We start from the raw sequence: 22172 nt of genomic DNA on the forward strand, positions 1-22172 counted from the left end.
GTTTCTGTTCGTTTTTTAAGTTCGATACCGAGCTATAAATATCGAAAAGCGTCGAAAAGACTGGCTTTTGTTGTCATAGGAGGAAGAAGTAATCGAAAAGCGCCGAAGAAACGGGCTTTTGTAGCCGTAGGAGGAAGAAGTAATCGAAAAGAGAAGAAGACTCACTTTTGTAGTCGAAGGAGGAAGAAGTTCGACGTTTTTGTTATTTTATACATTTATCGACTTTCTGGTTAAGATCAAATAGAGGTGTTCATGGGTCGGGTTAAGATATATTAGACCTAACTCAATTGTAAATTTTTTTGAATTAAATAATGAATCCAACCCAATTGTAAATTCTTTGGATTGTGTTGGTTCGGGTTAATCGAGTCATTTAATTAAATTTTTATTTGTAATAAAAGTAAAATGTTAATTCGTAAAATATTTATTTATTTATTTTTAAACACTTAATAAAAATTTATAATTTAATTTCTGTCTATTTCCGAGAATTATTTTCAAAATAGTTAAAATTTAGAATAATTAGTTGAAAAATAAGTAATCAAAAAAATAATTATGAAAATAAATCTACGTGAATATATATATAATCTATAAAACTTTCGTTTTATATGGACATAATCTAACTTATAATAAGTTCGTAACCATTTGAATACGAAAAGAATGGACAATTATGATTTGAGTTTTCGTCAACCGACTGTAGCTCAATTGGTTAATAATATATACTTTCAACTAAAAGGTAAGTGATTCCAATCTCGACCCCACATATCATCGAACTAAAAAAAATTACCCGAAAGTTCTAAAATGAATACCGTAAATAATTAGCATTAGATTAAAGTATTTTACCCTAAAAAAAAAAAATATTTCCAAGAAAGCTAAGACATGTTATGATGTCAATTGTTAAAGTCCAAGGTTTAATAATTATCAAATGAATTAGTTTATTCTCAAATCTAATTATAAAATACTTATATGAACATAAATTTTGACTCTTTTAAGGTTTAAATAAATTAAATTACCCATTTCTTCTTCAATTTTTTTATAATATTTTTCCTTTAATCAATCTTTTATTTTATCTTTTAACTTCAATTTTCACAATTTAAAAATTAATTTGCTACATTTATTAATAAAATTTTTTAATTAAATTTAAATTTACCTTCTTAAAATTATAAATTTTATGTTGATTTTGTGTTTTTTTTTTTTTTTTTTTTTTTGAGTATTTTTAAAATTTCATGAATCTAATAAATAGAAACTTTAAAATTTAATGTATCAATTAATTTTTTTAAAAAAAATTCAATACTTCGTAAATCGATTAAACACTAAATTAAAAGTTCAAGAACGCATTAGATAGGTTATAAAATAATTTGATCTAAAAAAAACAAGAACGAGAAAACCAGAATCATTTCGTTGTTATGTTCTTGATTCTAAGGGATAAGATTTTTGTCCCAAAAAAAAAAAGAAAAAAAACCTCTTTAACACCAAATATTTTATCTTTTCAATACTTTTCCTTTTATATTCGACACTTTTTAGAATATAATATAATAAAAGTTTAAATCGAGGACCGATAAAAATTCAGACGTCGAGATATAAGAAATATTACTAATTCCTTGAATGAAGTAGCGGTGTTCGTCATCGTGAGTTAAGTTGAGACATTTTTTAGATCTAAATTAATTGTTCGGGTTGTAAATTTTTTCAACCAGAACAACCTTTATTAAGTTACACTGGCTCGAGTTGTTCGATTCATTTATTTAAATTTTTGTTTTTTTAAAAAATAAAATAGTAGTTCGTAATATATTTATTTTTAAATATTTAATTAAGATTCACCGCTCAAATTCAATATATATTTTGAAAAATTACTTTTAAAACAGTTAAAATTTATTATAAAATTAAATTAATATATATATATATATATATATATATATATATATATATATATATATATATATATATATATATATATATATATATATATTTTATTATTATTTATTTATTTATTTATTATTATTATTATTTTTTTAGAATTTGGGAAATTCTGAATTTCTGTGATTTTGATAGCCACACACAGAGAGAGGAACAAAATTTGGATGCTAAAAGCTTGGCTTCTTCGCTAATGGCGTCAATGGCGTCGGACAACAACTCCGGCTCAAACTCTCGCCATTTCTCCTGGTTCATCAAATCTTGCTTCCCTAACCCTAACGATTCCTCCGCCACCGTCCCTGTTCACTCCAAATCTTGCTTCGAAACTACTAATATCGCCTCTAATCACCTCCCCCCACCCCCCGCCGCCGTCTCCTCCCTTCCCGACGACCTTCTTTTGGAGTGCCTTTCCAGAGTTCCGTCCGCTTCTCTTCCTTCCGTTTCTCTCGTTTGCCGTCAGTGGTCTCGCCTTCTGCTTTCCTCTTCGTTTGTCGATCTTCGCCGTCTTCGCGGTCATTTGGAAGATACTGTTTATGCTGTCTCTGCAACTAATTACGGCCTATTTGCAGCGAGTTTCAACTTCCGAGACGGCGGATTGTGGAAGGTTGCGCTCTTCAGAGCGAAGGAGAGTTTGTTCCTTAGTAATTTCTATGGATTGCTCTCTCACGCGCGCCTCTCTGCCATTGGACCTAGGATTTACCTAATCGGCCGAAATGCGATGTTCCTTTACGATACCTGGTCTGGAATGGTCACCGCCAGATCTGCGATGAATTTCTCCAGGAAGAAATTCGCCAATGCGGTGATTTCCGGTAGAATCTACGTCGCTGGCGGTGCTGCGACCACGACGGCGGTGGAGATGTATGATCCAGAGACGGACTCTTGGCAAGTCGTTGCTCAGTCAACGAGAAGACGCTACGGTTGTATCGGAGCCGCTGTGGACGGTGTGTTCTACGTGATTGGAGGATTGAAGATCGGGGGAGGAGTTTCTGGTAACCTAACATCACGCGCCGCTGGTGGATCGGAGGCGCATATCTACGCGAGCTCCATGGATATGTACGATGTGGAGGCGCGTACGTGGCTGAGAAGCCGCGCCGTACCGGGAGGAGGCTGCGTGGTGGCGGCGTGTGCAGCGGCGGGACATATCTTCGTCCTCGCTAGCCACGCCGTCGAGCTCTCGTTCTGGAAATTCGACGCAAGAAGAAAGTGCCCTAACAACTCCAACAGACACACCACCACCCAAAGCTCAACCAAAACCGCCGGATTCGGCGAGTGGTACAGAATAAAAAGTCCGCCACTCCCGCCGCAGTTCCGGCTGGACAGCACGGTGAGATTCAGCTGCGTCGGAGTGGGAGAGACGGTGGTGCTGATTCAGGTCGCTGGCTGCATCGACGATTTACTCCGCCGAAGCGGAAGAAGCGCAAGAGGACTAAAGGAAGGTTTGGTACTGATCTACGAGACGAAGAGCGGAGATTGGAGAAGAGGAGCGGAAATGCCGGAAGTTATGCAACGCGCTGCCTGCGTGTGCGTCGAGTGCTGATGACGCGCCACCGCAAGACGTAAACAGTAAAGGGTCCGAAAGGGAGCGCGTGGACGTCACGAAAGCGAGTGAGATATCGAAATCCGATTGGTTGATTAGTCAATTAATTAAACAAAAACATGATGAAGTAATTGAAGATTTATTTGCATGGGGGCTTTGAATCCTTTTATATTTTTCTTTTTATTTAATTATTATTATTATTATTATTTTTAATTGGGGTTTGGATTTTTTTTCCAGGCTCGAGGTCCTGACTTCACTGACATGTTTATTATTATTATTATTATTATCTTAATATTGGATTATTTTTTTGATAATTTTAAAATTGAAAGACTATAAAAAAATAATATGGTCAACTTTCTTTGAACTTTGAGGGATCTCCAAACTAATTATTTTTTAAAAAAAAATTGTTGTACTTTTTAGAATTTCATTAAAAATTCAAATGTTTATTTAAAAGAGGTAAAAAATAAAAAAAAACAAGAATAAGGTATAATTTAAAAAAAAATTTAAAAAAACGTATTTTTTATTATTTGAGTTTTATGTTTGTTTCTTGACCATTTGTCCGTAAGCCTTTCCCCTTTCTTGTAAACACATTTTGAGTTCTTAAGTCATTTTTAATAAAAATGAGGCTTTCAAAATTAAAAAGTAAATAATAAATAAAAGAAACTATAAGATTTCAACTTCTTTTTTTATTTTTTTTTTTAAATTAAGCTTATATGACGTCTATCACAAAAGTTCTAAGTTTGATTTCAAGGTTGGAACGAAGTTTGAAGACTTTATATATATATAGTTATTTTTTGTTTTTAAACTTTTTGTTTAGATGTTTTCTTAAAAATAGTTATAATCATCTAAAGAAAAGTGTGAAAAAAAAAAGACATTAAATTTAGAAGTATAATTAAAGCTTGTATTGGTTTAGAAATGTCTTTGAATTTAACTTTTTTTTTTATAAGCTAAAATATCACATTTTTGTATTTTTAATAAAAAAATATGAAATTTTGAAAACCGAAATAGAATTAAATAAAAAAATTGTATCCAAAATTGGTCATTCTTGGAAGCAAGGATTCAAATATCTAAAAATTGAAATATTTCGATGTTAAATATTACTCATCTCAAATATCCTTAATAGAGACAAACAAATATCCATAATAGAGGTAAATTTAGCTCTCAGACGAGCTAGGACACGAGTAGAGGCTATCAATGGCATACCTAGTTGATCTAAATAATCAAGTGAACTAAAATTTTCATGTAAAAAAGAATTACAATTAAAAAATAAAATAAATATAGAGTGGAATGGAAAAAATAGAAAATCAATAGAACAGAGTAGAAAAACTTGTGGTATCTAAAAAATTCTACCTACTATTGGACTTGAACCAATGACTCCCGGCCGTATAAAAGCAATACACATAAAACAATATCAATATGAATACTAATAACAAGATCTATAACTTAATTTAGAAGTAAAAACAACTTAATTTTGATAATCGAACAATCGAGCCCTTAGCATTAAAAATGTGTACTTTTACCTAAATTATTCATAATTTTTTGGTTTTACAGAAAAACTTTGGCCTATATAAACATCAATAGTCTCGACTAAGGGGAGGCTATTCAAGAGAGCTCCATAAACCTCAGGCGAAGCTTATAGTGTACTTCATTCGAGGGGAAGATTGTTGAGGATTGAGGAAGCTTATAGTGTACTTCATTCGAGGGGAAGATTGTTGAGGATTGAGGATTAATGGGAGTGAGTCCCACATTGGTTAATTTAGTAGAAATCATGGGTTTATAAGTGAAGAATACTACCTACATTGGTACGAGGCCTTGGGAAGCCGAAAACAAAGCCATGAGAGCTTATGCTCAAAGTGGACAATATCATATCATTGTAGAGATCCAATATCATATCATTGTAGAGATCCAATATCATTTCATTGTGAGATCCGTGATTCCTATGATCCGTGAGTCCTAACATGGTATAGAGCCATGCACTAAACCTACTAAACCTAACCTAACCATGAAGTTCATAATTAGAAATAAAACTTTAATTGCAAAATTCCGAATTCTGAACATTACCTTAACTTAGAAGAGTTCATATGTGAACCCAAAATACCTAATTCCTGAAAAAACATTAGCAATAAATTTAATTCCTGAAAGAAAACATATGGAAAGTAAATGATTGGTAACACAATAATTAATGAGTACAAATAGTAAGGGACAGTATAGTTGGCATGCAGGCCATGTTATCATATATTTCCTAAAGTTTCTATTATTGCAAAGTTATGGAAATGACAGACTTTATTGTTGGAAGGCTACACACACTCAATCTCTCTCATCCACACAACATCTAATTCAAGATCCAACATCGAATAAATATGCACTTTTCACTTCAATCCTACTCATCCTTTCAAATTTTGAAGGACAAAAGTATAGAAACTAAGAAACTAATTGCATTTCTTACCAAATATAAACTATAATTCCAGAAAGAAAAAGAAACTTGAAGAAAATTGGTTTCTCTACAAATAATTCGAAACTACAAAATGAGTGTTGGGTCCACAAAAAGGAAGGAAAAAACAGCAATCAGATGCAGCATCGAAATCACTCTCCATTGTAAAGTTCTATATATGATCAAAATCACTCAAGGTTTTGTCTATTGGCCTAATAAGATTAAAATCTGATTGTTGTAGTACAACTGAAAAGCACACGAAGGCAACAAAGTAAAAATTGAACTAACCAAACTGTGCTTCTCGCCAGCAAGAGTTGAATGAAGCTTATTGTCTTCGCATTCCACGTCCACGGCCACGGAATGCAGCGCCACCACGTCTTCCGCCCATGGCACTGGCAGCAGCTTCTCCCTGTGCACTCTCGGACTGGCATGATAAAGGTAGGAGGAGGGGGGAGAATCGTTATTAGTAACACATGACTGAGAGAAAAAGAAATCGCAAAACAGAGTTAACTCGATCAAATAATAACCTTGGGATTCTTCACAGTTTCGTCAACACTTAATATGAGACAAGCTGCCTCTGTAGCAGCATTAATAGCATTTATCTGCAAGCAAGGGTACAAATTTTAAAATCAAGGTGCTTCCAATGGACACTGATTGTTTTTACAGCAACGAGTCAATGCAATCAGATACCTTCACAACAGCAGGTTCCCATACGAAGTTTGCAAATGAATCAGCAACTCCACCGGTGTTGATGTCCACCCCATACGGTGCACCCTCACCTATTTGAGAACCGCAAAATGTCATTATACAATCATTTGAAAATTGATGTAGCACAGTAAATCCAAGGAAAGACAAACTAAAATTGTCATTGCAACCAGGCCAAATAGAAACAGAATGAAAGAAATGAATCGCCACATCGTGCACTTTAATTAAACTTGACCATTAATCAAATGAAAGTAAGGATGCCAAGAACAAGCAATTTTGAGACGAAAAATTCTACCTGAAGGATGTGCATGCTTCTGTCGCAATTTGTTGAGCACATCAGTAGCGTCAAATCCAGCATTGTCACACAGTTGTCTGGGTATAACCTGCAGGACCACAGCAAGACAGCCCAGTAAGGTATCACTCATAAAACCATGAATAGACCAAGTTCCTCCTACTACATTACATTAGCATCAAGAAGAGAAACATTGTCCATGTCCATGAATTATCATTCAGCAGGGATGAGTTGATGATGTTCAAGTATGAGTGGGGGACGATTATATCATTAACAATATCCTGGAGGTAAAAGAATGTCAAAAGAATGTATACTAATTTGTAGAACACCCAGCCCTCCATTCTATTCGTATAGGATACATTTTTCATCAATTTCCTAACCCTTTTAATAGGCAAGGAAGTGCCCAACTCAAATTTATCAGGCAGCAAGCCGGGAACAAATATTTAAATAACAAACGTTTCAAAACGGGAGGTAAAAAATTTATTTTCAACAATCAAAGACTCAAGATAGAGCTGTGCAATGAAATCAGAGAATCGTTTAAATAAATGGATTCGTCAACCAAGGATGTGCAGGCAAGCAGTGATGGTAGTATACAGTATGTTCTGGTCTTTAAAAGAAACTTTGGCGCACAAAATTTCCAAACGAAGGAATGATGTTCTGTGCTTACAGTTGCATTTAGTTCTAAAGAATTTAAAATCTCTACAATCTAACTCCAAAATAGTCATCAATGAGTCTTGGCACTACAGAACATAAAAACTCCAGTAGAAAAAATAAGCGAGAGGACACTGATCTACCTCAAGGGCTTTGGCATATGAGTTGATGAAAAGCTGAGACTTGCCAGCTATTGTGCGTGCATGCTGCCTCAAATATCGACTGATCTCCATCTGCAACAAAGTGATTGGTAGAAAAAAAGTGAGAAAGGGATATTTAAATCAAAGCAACGGTCAAATTAAGCTCTAACTGAAATAGTAAACGTACATCAATTGCTCCGCCTCCAGCAACAACAGTAGAATTCTTCATTGCTCTTCTAACAATCATGATTGCATCGTGCAAGCTACGTTCTGCTTCTTCAATAAACTAAATGATAATGGAAGTGTAGCAAATTCAGAATAATTGGCAAACACAATGTGATATATTCAATTTGATGTTTTCAACAAAAGTCATACCTGATCAGCTCCACCTCGAAGGACTATGGTGGCTGTTCTACCTGATGGACAGCCACTGAATATATTATATCTTTCATTACCAACTTGCTTTTCCTCAAAAACCTCACATGTCCCAAGAACCTTTAAGCCAACAAAGTAAAGTAACGTCACATGGTCATTATGAAAAACGGAGGAACACCAAGAACATTAGTTCCTATACAATTACATAAAATTACTATAGAAGAAAACATGTGTACCTCATCAATAACGTTGTTGACAGATGTCTGTACAGTTCCACCAGTTGCAGCAGCAACCCTATGTAGATCTTCCTCAGCCACACGGCCAGCACAGAAAATATCTCGGTCTGCAAAATACTGTTAAAAAGTAAACCGTTGATATGGATTCAGAGGCAACATTACTGAATGAAAGGTGATGATACTTCTTAATATTTCAATAGAAATTACTTCCTTCACAATATACATTGTCTAGAATCTTATTTCTTTGACATAAGAGGGCTTTTCTGACTACCAAAAATACTGGAGATGCAATAATTGTGGGGAAAGACAAATAACAACCTGTGTGGCAAGATCACCAATAGCCAAACGCGAAAGAACAACCTTGGCTCCACTCTCTACACATTTGTCTAACTTTTCGTAAATAATATTCCATTCTGCATCAACAATGGACTGATACTGCGATGGATCAGAAAGCCTACAAAAAACAATTTCTGGTAGTTTAGTAGTCAAAAAAGACACGGGCGGGGGGGTGGAAGTCTGTAAAATGAATCCTACCGTATCTCAGCATTTTCTTTCTCTGATTTCAGTTCCAATTCAATATTTAGCAAGAGAATCTTTGGATTTAAAAACTTCTTTGGCTGCTGTTCGAAACCTGCATAAGAAAATGTCTTCTTGAAGGCAACACCATTTACCAGGAAGGAGTCACGCATAGTCCCTCCAGGAACCTGACAAGCACATAAAAATTCCAACAGAGCATAACCATTTAGCAAATGTACCAGCCTTTCATTAAAATCAACTCAAGGTGAAACTTAATAAAAGAGTAACTATAAAAGAACCAAAAATTACATATAAATAAATAACTTTGAAAAATAATTTTGATTCTGAAGGTTTCAACAGCAACATACTGTTTAAATGCAGAGAATGGTCAGAATTACATAAAGAAATGAGCCAAAAGTTGACCTCTACCAAACATAACGCTGAAAAATTTAACAGCTGAAAATAAGCATTACGCAGAAGGTACAATTAGACATTGTAATCCTCAAGATCTAGGGCACCTAAGAACAAATAACTTTTTCATACTGCCTCAAGTTCACAGAAGGCGTTTAACAACACCTTATATTATTTTTAAATGTTCTTTAAAGAAATACAGTATATATCACAGAATCATACATAAATAAATCACTATCCCACATGAGCTTTCAAAGTTGACAATTTACCTAGGCATCTTCAGTTCAGAAAAGTCAAAACACAAATTATAATACTGCACAGCAGACTGATTTTATGTTCCACCAGACAGTGTTATCTGTACCCATGGAGCAAAACAATGAAGAATGTAAAAGAATTACATAAGTGTACACACCTTCTTTATTCCAATCATATTTAGCCTATCTTCATCGCCAATTGCAATAACAGCATCAACAACCATTGATGCAAAGAAATCCTTCTCACCACCAATGAGCTTAGATGAAAGTGTTGTCGCAGCACATTTACCCAACAAGCTTTTCTTTTCCTCCAAGCTCTTCCCCTCTATACTGGTTGCCAACTCTTTTACTTTCTCAATTGCCTACCAAACAAACCCAATCAGAGGAGAGTTAGGATGACCATTCAACCGAAAAATGAATCAGTGACGGAAACTAAAATCACAGACCAATTGGCTTGCAGCCCGATAGCTTCGTATTAAATTTTGGGAGTGGACTCCATCCTCAATAAAAGGCTTGGCCTCCCTCAAGAACTCAGCAGCGAGAAGAACAACAGTTGTTGTCCCATCACCAACCTGGAACACAGTATTAAGAAGTTACGTGAACAATCCCATCACTTTGATCATATATAAAGTTTCATTTTTCATTTTTCATTTTCCCCCCCTTTTGTTTCTAGGGAGGGACGTTGGAGTAAATAGAAAAACTCGACCCAATAAAAAAATATACAATAACAATAGTGGGAGCATATAAGAAACTATTACCCAAAAACCTCTTTAAGGTTCAAAATGTGTCACCATTATTTCAAGAATACTTGATCCTTTGTGATAGAGAACAAAAGATTTACTTAAGCTTATTAAATTTCAATATGACACTCGAGGTGCGTGAAAATAATCAAGCACACAAAAGCCAATGCCACCGTTTCTTGAACAGAAATATGTATAGTAAATCATTAATCTTTACAGAAAATCTTGATTTCACATCAGAGATCAGACAGAACCGGAATGTTAATTTTAAAAAATAAAATAAAATAAACAATGGTGGGTAAGGTCCCAAAGCCTGCTTGCCTGCTGCAATGGAGAAGGGGAAAAAATGAATATGCAACTACTCTTAAACTTTATAGGGAGTTATTTTTTATCAACAAAAACGATAGCTCGATAGCTAAAAACCTCACATCTTCTCATTTTCAGCACCCTTACTGAACGTGACATGAAGAATCATCTTCACCCTTCCACAATGCAATATTGTCAATAAAATGTGATATAAAGAATTTAATATCGGCACTTCATATCACTTTTAAATTGATTTGCAATAAATCAATACAAATTGAGAAACACAAGTACCAAAAAGAGCTAATTACATAACAAAAATCCAAGATTAAGGAACTAATCATCCCAATATCTCTATGCCGGACGTGATGAATCAAACGCAGCAGTTCCAGCAGCAGTACCAACAAATACAAGAAAGAATAACAAAAACACCAGAACAATACCTCGGAGTCCTGCGACTTAGCGATGTCCACGAGGATCTTAGCGGCAGGATGAACAATATCGAGAAGCTTCATAATGGTAGCACCATCATTGGAAATGGTGACATTTCCCTTATCGTCGTGGATGAGTTTGTCCATACCTCTAGGTCCCAAGGTGGTACGCACCACATCCGCCACAGCTGTGCAGGCATTGATGTTGCTCACCAACTGCGCCTTGCCTTGGGAAGTATCCGTTCCCTCTTTCAGCAGTATGATCTGAGGTTGCTGTACATTTTCTCCGACAAACACAGTCAGATATAGTGAAGGAAATGAAAAAAAAAAAAAACAGCAAATCTCATGCGAGAAGGAGAAAGAAGAAGGCGAGATTGGGAGAGCTTACCAGCATGGCTGCCATTGTTGGAGATGCGGAGGTGGGAGTAGCACGGAAGTGAAGACGCTGCAAGTGTTCGTGTTGGTCTCTAGGGTTTTGTGGGGAGTTGGGGAAGAAGCCTTTGTGCGCCAAAGCCTTCTAACTTCCGAAAGAGTGAGATTTCGTTTCTCTTTTCTATTTTTAAATTACTTTCTCAATTTCTTTTTTTTTTTCAATTTAATCTATAAATTTTAAAATATTTTTAAAAACTTAAAAAGTTTCAATTTTATGTATAATAAATAATTTAAAATTTTTTAAAATTAATTAATATGCAACTTTTTTTTTTCAATTTAATCTATAAATTTTAAAATATTTTTAAAAACTTAAAAAGTTTCAATTTTATGTATAATAAATAATTTAAAATTTTAAAAAATTAATTAATATGCAACTTTTTTTTTTCAATTTAATCTATAAATTTTAAAATATTTTTAAAAACTTAAAAAGTTTCAATTTTATGTATAATAAATAATTTAAAATTTTTAAAAATTAATTAATATGCAACTTTTTTTTTTCAATTTAATCTATAAATTTTAAAATATTTTTAAAAACTTAAAAAGTTTCAATTTTATGTATAATAAATAATTTAAAATTTTTAAAAATTAATTAATATGCAACTTTTTTTTTTTCAATTTAATCTATAAATTTTAAAATATTTTTAAAAACTTAAAAAGTTTCAATTTTATGTATAATAAATAATTTAAAATTTTTTAATTAATTAATATGCAACTTTTTTTTTTCAATTTAATCTATAAATTTTAAAATATTTTTAAAAACTTAAAAATTTTCAATTTTATGTATAATAAATAATTTAAAATTTTAAAAATTAATTAATATGCAACTTTTTTTTTCAATTTAATCTATAAATTTTAAAATATTTTTAAAAACTTAAAAATTTTCAATTTTATGTATAATAAATAATTTAAAATTTTAAAAATTAATTAATATGCAACTTTTTTTTTCAATTTAATCTATAAATTTTAAAATATTTTTAAAAACTTAAAAATTTTCAATTTTATGTATAATAAATCATTTAAAATTTTAAAAATTAATTAATATGCAACCTATAATTTTATATCGACATTACCTATTTTTTAATTTAATGTTTTAATGTTAGGTAACATTTAAAAAATAAAAATAAAAAATGGAACGCCCCTCTTTTTTTTTTTTTTTTTGTCTAAATAAAAAAACATCACTCCATACATGTCTTTTAGATGAAGACGACTCTCCACAATTGTATGATATTATCCATTTTGAGCATAAACTCTCGTAATTTTGCTTTGTGCTTCCCAAAAGGCTTCATGCCAATGGAGGGAGAGAGTATTTTTTTATTATAAACTCACGTTCATTCCCTAAATTAGCAGATGTGGGACTTTCATCATCTAACCCTATTATTCTATCTTAATTTCTATAGTAATTTCAACATTCATTGTCGTACAAAGGCATTTTACTTTTACTTGAAACATAAGAGTAGCACATGACTTATTCTAAGAAGTACCCAGTAAGTAATCCTATTGTTGAAGTTGGGTGACTTATTCTAAGAAGTACCCAGTAAGTAATCCTATTGTTGAAGTTGGGTGACTTATTCTAAGAAGTACCCAGTAAGTAATCCTATTGTTGAAGTTGGGTTATGCAAACACACATACATGATGGGACGTATCCTTTAAAACCCTAGCATGGCCCTGAGCTCTTTCCCGTTTCGGGTAGGGTTGGATGTGTGGTACTTCCCCACACGCGGCTCGATGGGACGTATCCTTTAAAACCCTAGCATGGCCCTGAGCTCTTTCCCGTTTCGGGTAGGGTTGGATGTGTGGTATTTATCCTATTGTTGAAGTTGGGTTATGCAAACACACATACATGATGGGACGTATCCTTTAAAACCCTAGCATGGCCCTGAGCTCTTTCCCGTTTCGGGTAGGGTTGGATGTGTGGTACTTCCCCACACGCGGCTCGATGGGACGTATCCTTTAAAACCCTAGCATGGCCCTGAGCTCTTTCCCGTTTCGGGTAGGGTTGGATGTGTGGTATTTCCCCACGCGGCTCACGCATGTGCACATAGACCCACTAAGTGAACACCACAAAAGGGAAAGACCCACATGATATCATGACGAACATAAATATCGAAGGTACATGTCTGGGTCCCCCTGATACAGGCATAAAAGAATTCTATTGAAGACTGTTTAATTATGAAGACTTTTTTATTTTAAACATGCTATGAGCATGGATTGAACACGCGACCTTTAGATCTTCAGTCTGATACTCTCACACTTGAGCTATCCCTACATAGTATAACATAGTCAATCGAGTACAAAACTTTTTTCAAGCACTTTATACTTGATTTTTGTAATTGTAAAACAGGTGAGCACGGATCGAACACACGACCTTCATATCTTCAGTCTGATGCTCTCCCAACTGAACTATCCCGCAAAACCCTCATATAACACAGTCAATCAAGTACAAAACTTTTTTCGAGCACTTGCACTTAAATTCTAATCTTAAACACATGCGGTCAGCATGGATCAAATACACAACCTTCAGATCTTCAGTCTAACACTTTAGTAACATAGTCAATCGAGTACAAGAATCTTTACCACCAATATAACGTAAACTATCTATCAACACCTCATATATTATCTCCACTATTTTTTATGTTGATTTCGACGTTTTTTAAAAAATTTAAAAGTATTTTTGAAGGTTAAAAAGGTATTTTTAAAAAAATATTTAAAGTTTAAATGTACTTTATATATATATTTTTCCCTTAAATTAAGGGTATATTATTGAAACATTACAAAAAAATTCATAGTTGTTTTTAAAATAAAGTGCAAAATGAAATAATATTTAAAAATAAAAAATAAAATTAGAATGTGAATTACAAAGTGGAAAATGAAACAAATAAATTATAAGTAATTAAAAATTAAAAATTAAATTAGAAAGTGAAATTAGAGTTCGTCGGCGATTAAGGGGGAAAAAAAGAGAACTCTCAAATTAGGGTTTCCATTTCAATGTATGATTTTCCGGTTGTTTGCTTACTTTCCTTGTTCCTTCTGCTCTCTGTTCATTGTCAATGAAGAAATTCCCAATTCAATCTTTCTTGATTTTTCACTCACATTTTGATTTATTCATGTCGATTGATTCAAACAATATCTGTTTGTTTCACAGCGTGAGGAGTTTTCATTGATACAAGAGGCCTCGATTATCTTCTTAATGTCGTCGAAGGCTTTCACAAGCTCCATTGGGACGCAGGTATGCCGGGGTAAGTGGAAGCCGTACTGAAAACTGAATGTGTAAATCATTTTCCAAGCTTTTTCTAACTCTGGATTTCTCTTGAAGTTCGTGGATTTGTTGAGGGATTTTAAATAGTGTATATTAGCCATTGCCTTGATCTGAAATCTGTGTTGGGCGGAAATTTTGCGTTAGTTCACTTAGAAAATTAGTGCTCTGGTAGTATGAACTTCTCTTGTGCCAATGCTTTGATTTAATTTGAAGTATAAGATAATTTTTTTGAGGCCTCTATATTTGGTTGTTCATGAAAGAGGGTGATGGCTGCATTTGTATGCGAAAAAATCAGTAGTGTATTGTGAGACAAGGGGCTGTTAGAGCAATTTGTGCATTAAAATGGGACCTCATATATTTAGATCCATTCCAAAAAGGTGCCAGTATCTCAATATGGTTGTTAGATGTAAAACAACATCTTCCCAATATGTTGCATCAAGAGCTAGAGATCCAACGTTTGAGAAACTGATGGATAGGTACAAAAATCTTCTAAAAGTGGTTGCTGTCCAAGATCTTATCCTTGCTAATCCGAGGAATCAATCGGTATCTCTAGAATTCCTCTCGAGGCTTTCCCAGAAGCTCCATCTCAACCGTGGCGCTGCCTCCTTCCTTCGCAAATACCCTCATATTTTTCACATATTCTATGATCCAAACAAGACTCAACCATTTTGCAAATTAACAGATACTGCCATCCATATAGTTTGTGAAGAAGCAGATGCTATCAATGCTTCATTGCCTCAGGTTGTTGACAGATTAGTCCGGCTTTTATCAATGGCGAATTCTAAGATGTTACCACTGCGTGCAATTTACAAGGTATGGAGGGAGCTTGGCCTCCCTGACAATTTTGAGGACTGCGTGATATCGAAAAACTCTCATATTTTTCAGCTTTGTGATGCGTATGAACCAAATACTCATTTTTTGAAGTTGGTTGATGACATTCCGAGAAATCATTTCCGAGCAGCTGTCGATGAATGGAGAGTCACTCAGTGTTGTAAAGACGGATATTCTGTTGACGAGACAGAAATCAAGTATAGCTTTAAACATAGCTATCCTCCGGGGATGCGGTTGAGAAAAACCTTCAAGGCCAAGGTTAAGGAATGGCAAAGGTGTCCATATACCGGACCATACGAGGGAACACTCGACAGTAACAAGTATGGGAACACTGGTATAGCACTGGAAAAACGAGCAGTTTCAATTATTCACGAATTCATGACTTTGACTGTGGAAAAGATGGTGGAAGTAGAGAAGATCAGCCATTTTAGGAAATGGTTTGGCATTGAGTTAAATGTAAGAGATCTATTCTTGGACCATCCTGGGATATTTTATTTATCAACCAAGGGAAAGAGACATACCGTCTTTCTAAGAGAAGCTTATGAGAGGGGTTGTATAATAGATTCAAATCCAGTTTATACTGTAAGGAGAAAACTCCTAGATTTTGTTGATATGGGGCGTCGTGGTTTACCTCCTAGCAGCTTAAGACAGAAGGTAGATCAAATTCACAATGAAGATGGTGACTTTCCTTTAGGTAACAAATGAACAAAGGACAATATTTATAGTCTTTCAAAAAGTGTTTCAAAGCTCACTAATGACTCTACAATCGGTGAAATCATTGTTGGGCAGAAATTTGTGATACATTGTGTATCTGAAAACAAAAAGGAGAATGCTTTATTTTTTCAATGGAATTATGTAAGTGCAGAATGGTGGAGAGATGAACGCTTACATTATGGAATTTGAATGTAACGGTCTAAGTCTACTACAGCAGATATTGTCCTCTTTGGGCTTTACCTTTCAGGCTTTCACTCGAAGTTTTTAAAACGCGTCTGTTGGTTTCCACGCTCTTATAAAAAATGCTTTGTTCTCCTTCCCAACCGATGTGGGATTTGACATTGAATGTATTGGAGTAGTTGGTCATTAATTCCCAATATGAAAACCCTTCTTGAATATAGAAGAATGGGCTGTTTGCTGCATCTTCTTACAGATATGAACATCATTCTTTTAGGGAAGGATCGAAGCACGAAGAGCGTGGGGATTGAACCTTCCTGGCAACTTCTCTAGTAACTGGCGAGTAATTCAGTTTTTAACATAGGTAAGCATTATTGGAAGTCTGAACTGCGTTCTTTGTGATCTGCTGGCAATTATGCTCTGAACAAAGCTTCATTCACACAGATGCGTCTTATTCAAGTTTAATACGCCTCCTTATACATTTCCATTGCATCTTCATTATCTGCATCAATTTATTGAACACTTTGACATGTAGTCCGTTGAGTTTCCCTGCCATTTCTTGGTTTCAAGTGAGAAGGCAGAGTCTGAACCATTTGGACTACAGATTTTTTGGTTGTACTATAGAAGTTTGAAGGTAAGGAATCGTTGAATATGCTTTGCTCACTTGGGATGTCTCTTTTTCTTTTTTGGATGTGGCATTCTCGTTTATCCTATTCCCATTTGCATACTTTATTATTATAAAATGCAATGTCTCATAAATGTAATAGCCTAAGCCTAAGCCCAAGCCGAAGCCGATGTCTGCTTTGACCTATTACGTATCGCCCTAGCTTCACGAATTGGAGAGGTTTTTACACCCTTATGAACAATGTTTTATTCCCCTTTCCAACCGATGTAGGATCTCACAATCTACCACCTTTGGGGCCCAATGTCCTTGTTGGCACACCGCCCTGTGTCTAGCTCTGATATCAACTATAACAACACTAGCCCACCACTAACAAATATTGTCCGCTTTGACTCATTACGTATCGTTGTCAGGTTCATGATTTTAAAACGGTCTGTTCGGGAGAAGTTTCCACACCTTTATAAAGAATGTTTTGTTCCCTCTCCTACCGATATATCATCCTCACAAGAAACAAAATGTTTTTCAGCAAATCATGTTCTTTTATCTCAAATAATGTTCTTTTATCTCAAATAATGTTCATTGCTATATCAAATAATGTTCATTGCTATATCTATATTTTGTCATGCAGCATTTTGTCTAGAGATGAGAACTTTGAGGATTGTTGATCCATTTCCCCAATATTTGTTCCATCGAGCAGTGGATAATGCATACAAAATGTCGATGGCGTTGATATCGTCTCAACTTACCTGGTAATGTCTTCTTGCTACCCTCTAAAACTTGTTTTTCCAATCTTTACCATCACAGAAACATGCACTTTTTACAAGCTACAAGAACAGGTAGTTTCAACAAAATATTTCAATAGAAACTAACATTTTATTGCCTAACAATCATGAAAATATCTCAGTACAATACTACATATGAACTGAAAAGGAAAGACAGAAGAATTGGCAAACAATAACAGACAATCAAAGATATCTCGGTTAGAGAAGCGTCGGAAGAAATCCTAAGGCTATGCCAAGCGGAAATGCGAGATGAAGGCGGTTGATGCTCGAAGCCCTATTCCCGCTGCTTCCCGGGGTACCGGGGGTGCCGGAGCCTCCATCGTCCAGTGGTTGAACACCTAGGTACGTTTTAACATTTAACAACGAAATTTTCATTCAGAATAGCCTCAAACCATGAACTTGATAGAATGTAGAGTACGGAAGATTTAGTACCTGGTCCTGGTGCTGGGGCTGGGGCTGATGCTGGACTATTTGATCCCACTGGAAATCCCAAAACTGCATTCAAAACAAGCAGGTTTGAGCTACGAACCTCCCTCTTATGATGCTTTTAAGACTGATCTAAGCCTCAAAATTTATTTGAATTTTGTTCATGGAGGGAAACTAGCATGTTCTAAGTTCATGTTTGTTGCAAATTTGAAATCTAAAAGTCCTTTGGTAATAAATTAGTTTTATGTTTGTTTGATTGTTCTTAGAATGTTTTTGAACTTCCAATTTCCATGATCTTAATATTAAAAAAATGTTTGTTTGATTATTTTAAAAATGTTTTTAAACTTTCAAGGAACTTAGTATTAAAAAATGCTTCGGTTTTACCTTAGTCCTTAAACTTTAGTACAATCCAATTTAGTGTCTTTGTAATTTTAGTTTTAGTTCGGTAATAATTTGATCTCTGTACTTTAAAATTTGTAACGATTTATTAAGTTCATCGTTATACAAATTAATTTCGGTTCAATTTTTTAAGATTAAATTATTATAAAATAATAGGTCTAAAATTCAAAGAATGTGATGTCGGATATTGATTGGGGAGGAGGACAAACCACCCTTTATAAGAGTGTGGAAACCTTCCCTTAGCAGACGCGTTTTAATGTCGGGAAGCAAGTCTTGAGGGGAAGCCCAAAAGGGAAAGTCTAAAGAGGACAATATCTACCGGGCGGTGGATCTGAGTCGTTACAATTAAGTTGTACGACCCAATTAAGTTGTAATTTTTAAAGTTTGAGGGACTTAATAGCTACAAATCTCCAAAAACTTAGGGGGCAGATTGAAAAATTGAAAAATTGAAAAATCATGGAATTTAAATTTGAATCATAATTGAAAAATTCCATTAAAAAAAAATAAATTGGGTATCTTAAAAAGATTAAGCATTTTAATTTTAATTTTTAAATTTTTAAATTTTTTATTTTTATTTTTATTTTTTTTAAGGAGAGGGAAAAGAAAGCTTACGAGAACAGAGATTGACGGGAGGAGTGGAGACATTGCAGGCGGAAGGAAGCTTCATAGCTCTATCGACATCAATGGTTAACCCAACTTTATTAGGATCGCTAAGCAGCTGACAGAGACAGCTAGGGCTACTCTCCACCAGCCCCGCCAGCTCCGGGCAGCAATGCTTGTCCGGCTTCACGTCCTTGCTCCCCGCCGACACGTACGATAGGCAATCCGACATATTCAGCAGCGTCGTGAAGCAGTCCGTCGCAACCGCTGGCCCCGGCGCCGGAGCCTGCGCCACCGCCCCTGCAATGCCGTGAATCGCGATTATCACCGCCGCTAGCGCGCAGATCGAAGGCGTCGCCATTGGTGTATATCGAGACGGTTGTTTCGTTTTCTAGGGTTTGAGTTGGTTGGCGGTGGAATTGAAGAGAAGAGGAGGAGGAGGAGAGAGATATAGAGAGAGAGAGAGAGAAGAAAGGAAGTGGTTTGGGAAGAGGAAGGCGAGTGTGAATTAATGGCAGCAGCTACCGCCATTGCAGGACTTTGATTGCTTACTTATTTCTCTTTTTTGTTTTTTGTTTTTATTTTGTTTTTTTTTTTTTTAATTTTCTGTGTGAGAGTGGGCCCCCTCCCAACTCCCAAGGCCCTATTTATTTCTTTTAGTTATTTATCTACCTCCTAATAATGACCCCACCTATTTTTTTCGCCAAATAAGATACGCCAATAATTATTATTAAAATAAATGTGATGTCCCAAAACGCCATTTATAACAGTGTGAAAACTTTCTCCTAGACGCGTTTTAAACCTTTAGGAAAGCCTAAAGAAGACAATGTATGCTAGCGGTGGGTTTGGACCGTTACAAATGATATTAGAGGCAGGCACCGGATAATGTGTTAGCCTTCTCATTATTCTCTGAAAAGGGAGGTAGACACGAGGCAGGAAGCGGTGTGCCTGCAAGGATGCTAGGCTCTAAAGGGGTAGATTTGGTGGGGGTCCCACATCGATTGGAGAAAGGAAGACTGCTAGTGAGGACACTGGGCTGTAAAGGAGGTGGATTGTGATGTCCCACATGGAGAACAAAACACCCTTAGGAGGTAGACAGGAGGTAGGCGGTGTCCCTGCAAGGATGCTGGGATCTAAAGGGGTGGATTTGGTGGGTGTCCCACGTCGATTGGAGAAAGTAACCAGTGCTAGCAAGGATGTGGGCTCTAAAGGGGTGGATTTGGTGGGGTCCCACGTCGATTGGAGAAAGGAACGAGGGTGGATTTGGTGGTAGGGGTCCCACGTCGATTGGAGAAAGGAACGAGTGCTAGCAAGGGTCGTATAATAAACTACTTACAATTATTAATTAATTAATTATGCATCCCATCATTATCATATATATATATATTTTTTACATTAATTTCAACAAATATTGAGAAAAAAAAGGAGTGAATAATAATTTAAAAATAGTTGTTGGGATTCAAATTCTCCTTGTGCCAAAAAGGCATAAAGTTTTTATAATGTGAAATAATGAGAGCCCATGTGAAAATATTGCTTTTTTTAGTCTTATTGTGAGACAATTTATTTTCATTGTTGGGAGTTAAGAATAAAATTAAATAATAATAATAAATTAATAAATAAATAAATATTTTCACATTTATAATTATTATGAAAGATGAAAAGGGGAATACAAGTACAAGGTATTTACTTTATTTATTATTATTATTATTATTATTTTATTATTACCTCACCACCAACCTAACTTCCTAATTTTCTCCTATTAAATCTCAATATTTATTTTCATAAATATTTGTTTTCAAAGGAGCTTTCAAATAATATTTTAGATTTTTTTTTTTTTTTTTATTATTCAAATTTAGTTTGATGTCTCGTATGGGTTGGAGAGGAGAATTAAACGTCGTTTATAATGATGTGGAAACAATTCCACGCGTTTTAAAGCATTGAGGGGAAGCCCGTAAGAAAAAACTTAGAGGACAATATCTGCTAGCGGTGGGCTTAGGCTGTTACATGCACTCTTTAATAAAGCTTAGGTTTAGTCTTTCAAATTTAGGGTATAAACCGGATGAGTTGATTTTTTTTTATACCAATCTTAAATTTCAAGTTTGTTGGGTTTGTGACGGGAGTCACTTGAATAGAGCTCATAATCCAACCTTCTATTTTTTGAATTGGGTTGTCGGGTTTTTTTCGTTATTTGAAAAAATGCTACTTATCCACGATACATGTTACATTAATGACTAAAATATCATAAATCTCAAATATTCGAACATTTACAAGTCACAACTCATTCAAAACGTTAAATGTTCTTAATTTTCATAATGATTTTAAAAGTAAGGTAGAGTTGAGATGTAATTCCGTTCTTAGGTTGATCCGAGAAAAAAAAAGTCAACCCACGACCAACTGGAATTTTTCAGTTTAAAAAAATTTGAACTCAAAAAAAAAAAAAAAAAAAAAAAGAATCTAACTCAATCTAACTTTTATGGTTTGGGTCGGGTTAGGTAGTGCTCATAATTTAACAAAAAAAAAAAAAAAAATTTAACGTCCAAATGGTTATTTCTTTCCACATTTTAGAAAGTTGATATCTCAAATATCGACCCGTCATAAAAAATGATCAAAGGATAACGGTAACAACTCTCCTCTCACCTCCTCTCGCCTCTCGACTTAACTTTTATCCTCATGTTACGACTTTGGATCGTTTCAGAGTCGTTTTTGTTTTTAAGGTAATTGGAGGCATTTGAGGTTCGAATAGGAGACTTAGGTGAAGTTGGTTTCGTGATCATATTTTAATGTGATGGAACATCGTAGGTGAAATTTGACCATGACAAGCACGATTAGACTACCAGCAACTAAGCAAATAAAGTGACGTTGAGTTAAGCCAATACGATAAGTGAACGTATTGTTAAAATGCCTACGAATTATATTGGATGAATTTAATGAAACATGAATATTTCAAAACACGCAAACCGTCCTACGAGGCGAGCTGGTTCGAAAAATCTGTCGTTAGTTTGGATT

The 22172-nt window shown here is 34.8% G+C and overlaps 4 protein-coding genes and 1 long non-coding RNA gene across 6 annotated transcripts; 3 read left to right on the forward strand and 2 right to left on the reverse strand.

The window, feature by feature from the left end:
• The first annotated feature begins 2016 nt into the window (after positions 1-2016).
• LOC111779799 (F-box/kelch-repeat protein At5g26960) lies at positions 2017-3590 on the forward strand. The gene has a single exon (XM_023659953.2). The coding sequence runs from the start codon at positions 2099-2101 to the stop codon at positions 3440-3442; it is 1344 nt and encodes a 447-aa protein (XP_023515721.2). The 5' UTR covers positions 2017-2098; the 3' UTR covers positions 3443-3590.
• A 2334-nt stretch (positions 3591-5924) lies between these two features.
• LOC111779800 (T-complex protein 1 subunit eta) lies at positions 5925-11474 on the reverse strand. The gene is made up of 14 exons (XM_087119786.1): positions 11316-11474; positions 10940-11200; positions 9900-10025; positions 9612-9815; positions 8807-8976; positions 8591-8726; positions 8273-8389; positions 8037-8156; positions 7849-7947; positions 7665-7754; positions 6874-6961; positions 6564-6652; positions 6401-6475; positions 5925-6297 (listed from the first exon to the last, which is right to left on the reverse strand). Exons 1-14 carry the CDS (start codon positions 11328-11330, stop codon positions 6199-6201), a joined length of 1689 nt encoding a protein of 562 aa, XP_086975912.1. The 5' UTR covers positions 11331-11474; the 3' UTR covers positions 5925-6198.
• A 2991-nt stretch (positions 11475-14465) lies between these two features.
• LOC147787332 (uncharacterized) lies at positions 14466-18003 on the forward strand. Of its 2 annotated transcripts, XR_015413836.1 has the most exons (4): positions 14469-14595; positions 16615-16971; positions 17588-17708; positions 17864-18003. It is a non-coding gene; the product is annotated as an uncharacterized LOC147787332 (long non-coding RNA). The 2 variants fall into 2 exon arrangements; XR_015413837.1 differs by lacking the exon at positions 16615-16971 and having other exon boundaries at positions 14466-14595.
• On the forward strand, positions 14594-16341 carry LOC111780147 (Ubiquitin carboxyl-terminal hydrolase family protein). Its single transcript, XM_023660462.2, has one exon. It carries the CDS (start codon positions 14958-14960, stop codon positions 16149-16151), a length of 1194 nt encoding a protein of 397 aa, XP_023516230.2. The 5' UTR covers positions 14594-14957; the 3' UTR covers positions 16152-16341.
• Positions 17813-19627, reverse strand: LOC111780148 (non-specific lipid transfer protein GPI-anchored 2). The gene is made up of 3 exons (XM_023660463.2): positions 19179-19627; positions 18174-18236; positions 17813-18079 (listed from the first exon to the last, which is right to left on the reverse strand). Exons 1-3 carry the CDS (start codon positions 19525-19527, stop codon positions 17940-17942), a joined length of 552 nt encoding a protein of 183 aa, XP_023516231.2. The 5' UTR covers positions 19528-19627; the 3' UTR covers positions 17813-17939.
• Positions 19628-22172: the final 2545 nt, after the last annotated feature.

This window comes from Cucurbita pepo, chromosome 18 (assembly GCF_057944985.1).
Source record: "Cucurbita pepo subsp. pepo isolate OVF chromosome 18, ASM5794498v1, whole genome shotgun sequence".
Taxonomy (NCBI): Eukaryota; Viridiplantae; Streptophyta; class Magnoliopsida; order Cucurbitales; family Cucurbitaceae; genus Cucurbita; species Cucurbita pepo.

Excerpts from the sequence above, each read along its gene's own strand:
- LOC111779799 (XM_023659953.2), top strand. The coding sequence starts at position 2,099 with ATGGCGTCAATGGCGTCGGACAACAACTCCGGCTCAAACTCTCGCCAT.
- LOC111779800 (XM_087119786.1), bottom strand. Across the intron at positions 8,977-9,611 it reads ATATGATTGGAATAAAGAAG|GTTCCTGGAGGGACTATGCG; the intron begins GTGTGTACACTT and ends TGTGCTTGTCAG. Across the intron at positions 6,962-7,664 it reads CATATGCCAAAGCCCTTGAG|GTTATACCCAGACAACTGTG; the intron begins GTAGATCAGTGT and ends GTGGTCCTGCAG.
- LOC111780147 (XM_023660462.2), top strand. The coding sequence starts at position 14,958 with ATGGGACCTCATATATTTAGATCCATTCCAAAAAGGTGCCAGTATCTC.
- LOC111780148 (XM_023660463.2), bottom strand. The coding sequence starts at position 19,527 with ATGGCGACGCCTTCGATCTGCGCGCTAGCGGCGGTGATAATCGCGATT. Across the intron at positions 18,237-19,178 it reads TCCCGTCAATCTCTGTTCTC|TTTTGGGATTTCCAGTGGGA; the intron begins GTAAGCTTTCTT and ends TTTTGAATGCAG. Across the intron at positions 18,080-18,173 it reads AGCCCCAGCACCAGGACCAG|GTGTTCAACCACTGGACGAT; the intron begins GTACTAAATCTT and ends AAACGTACCTAG.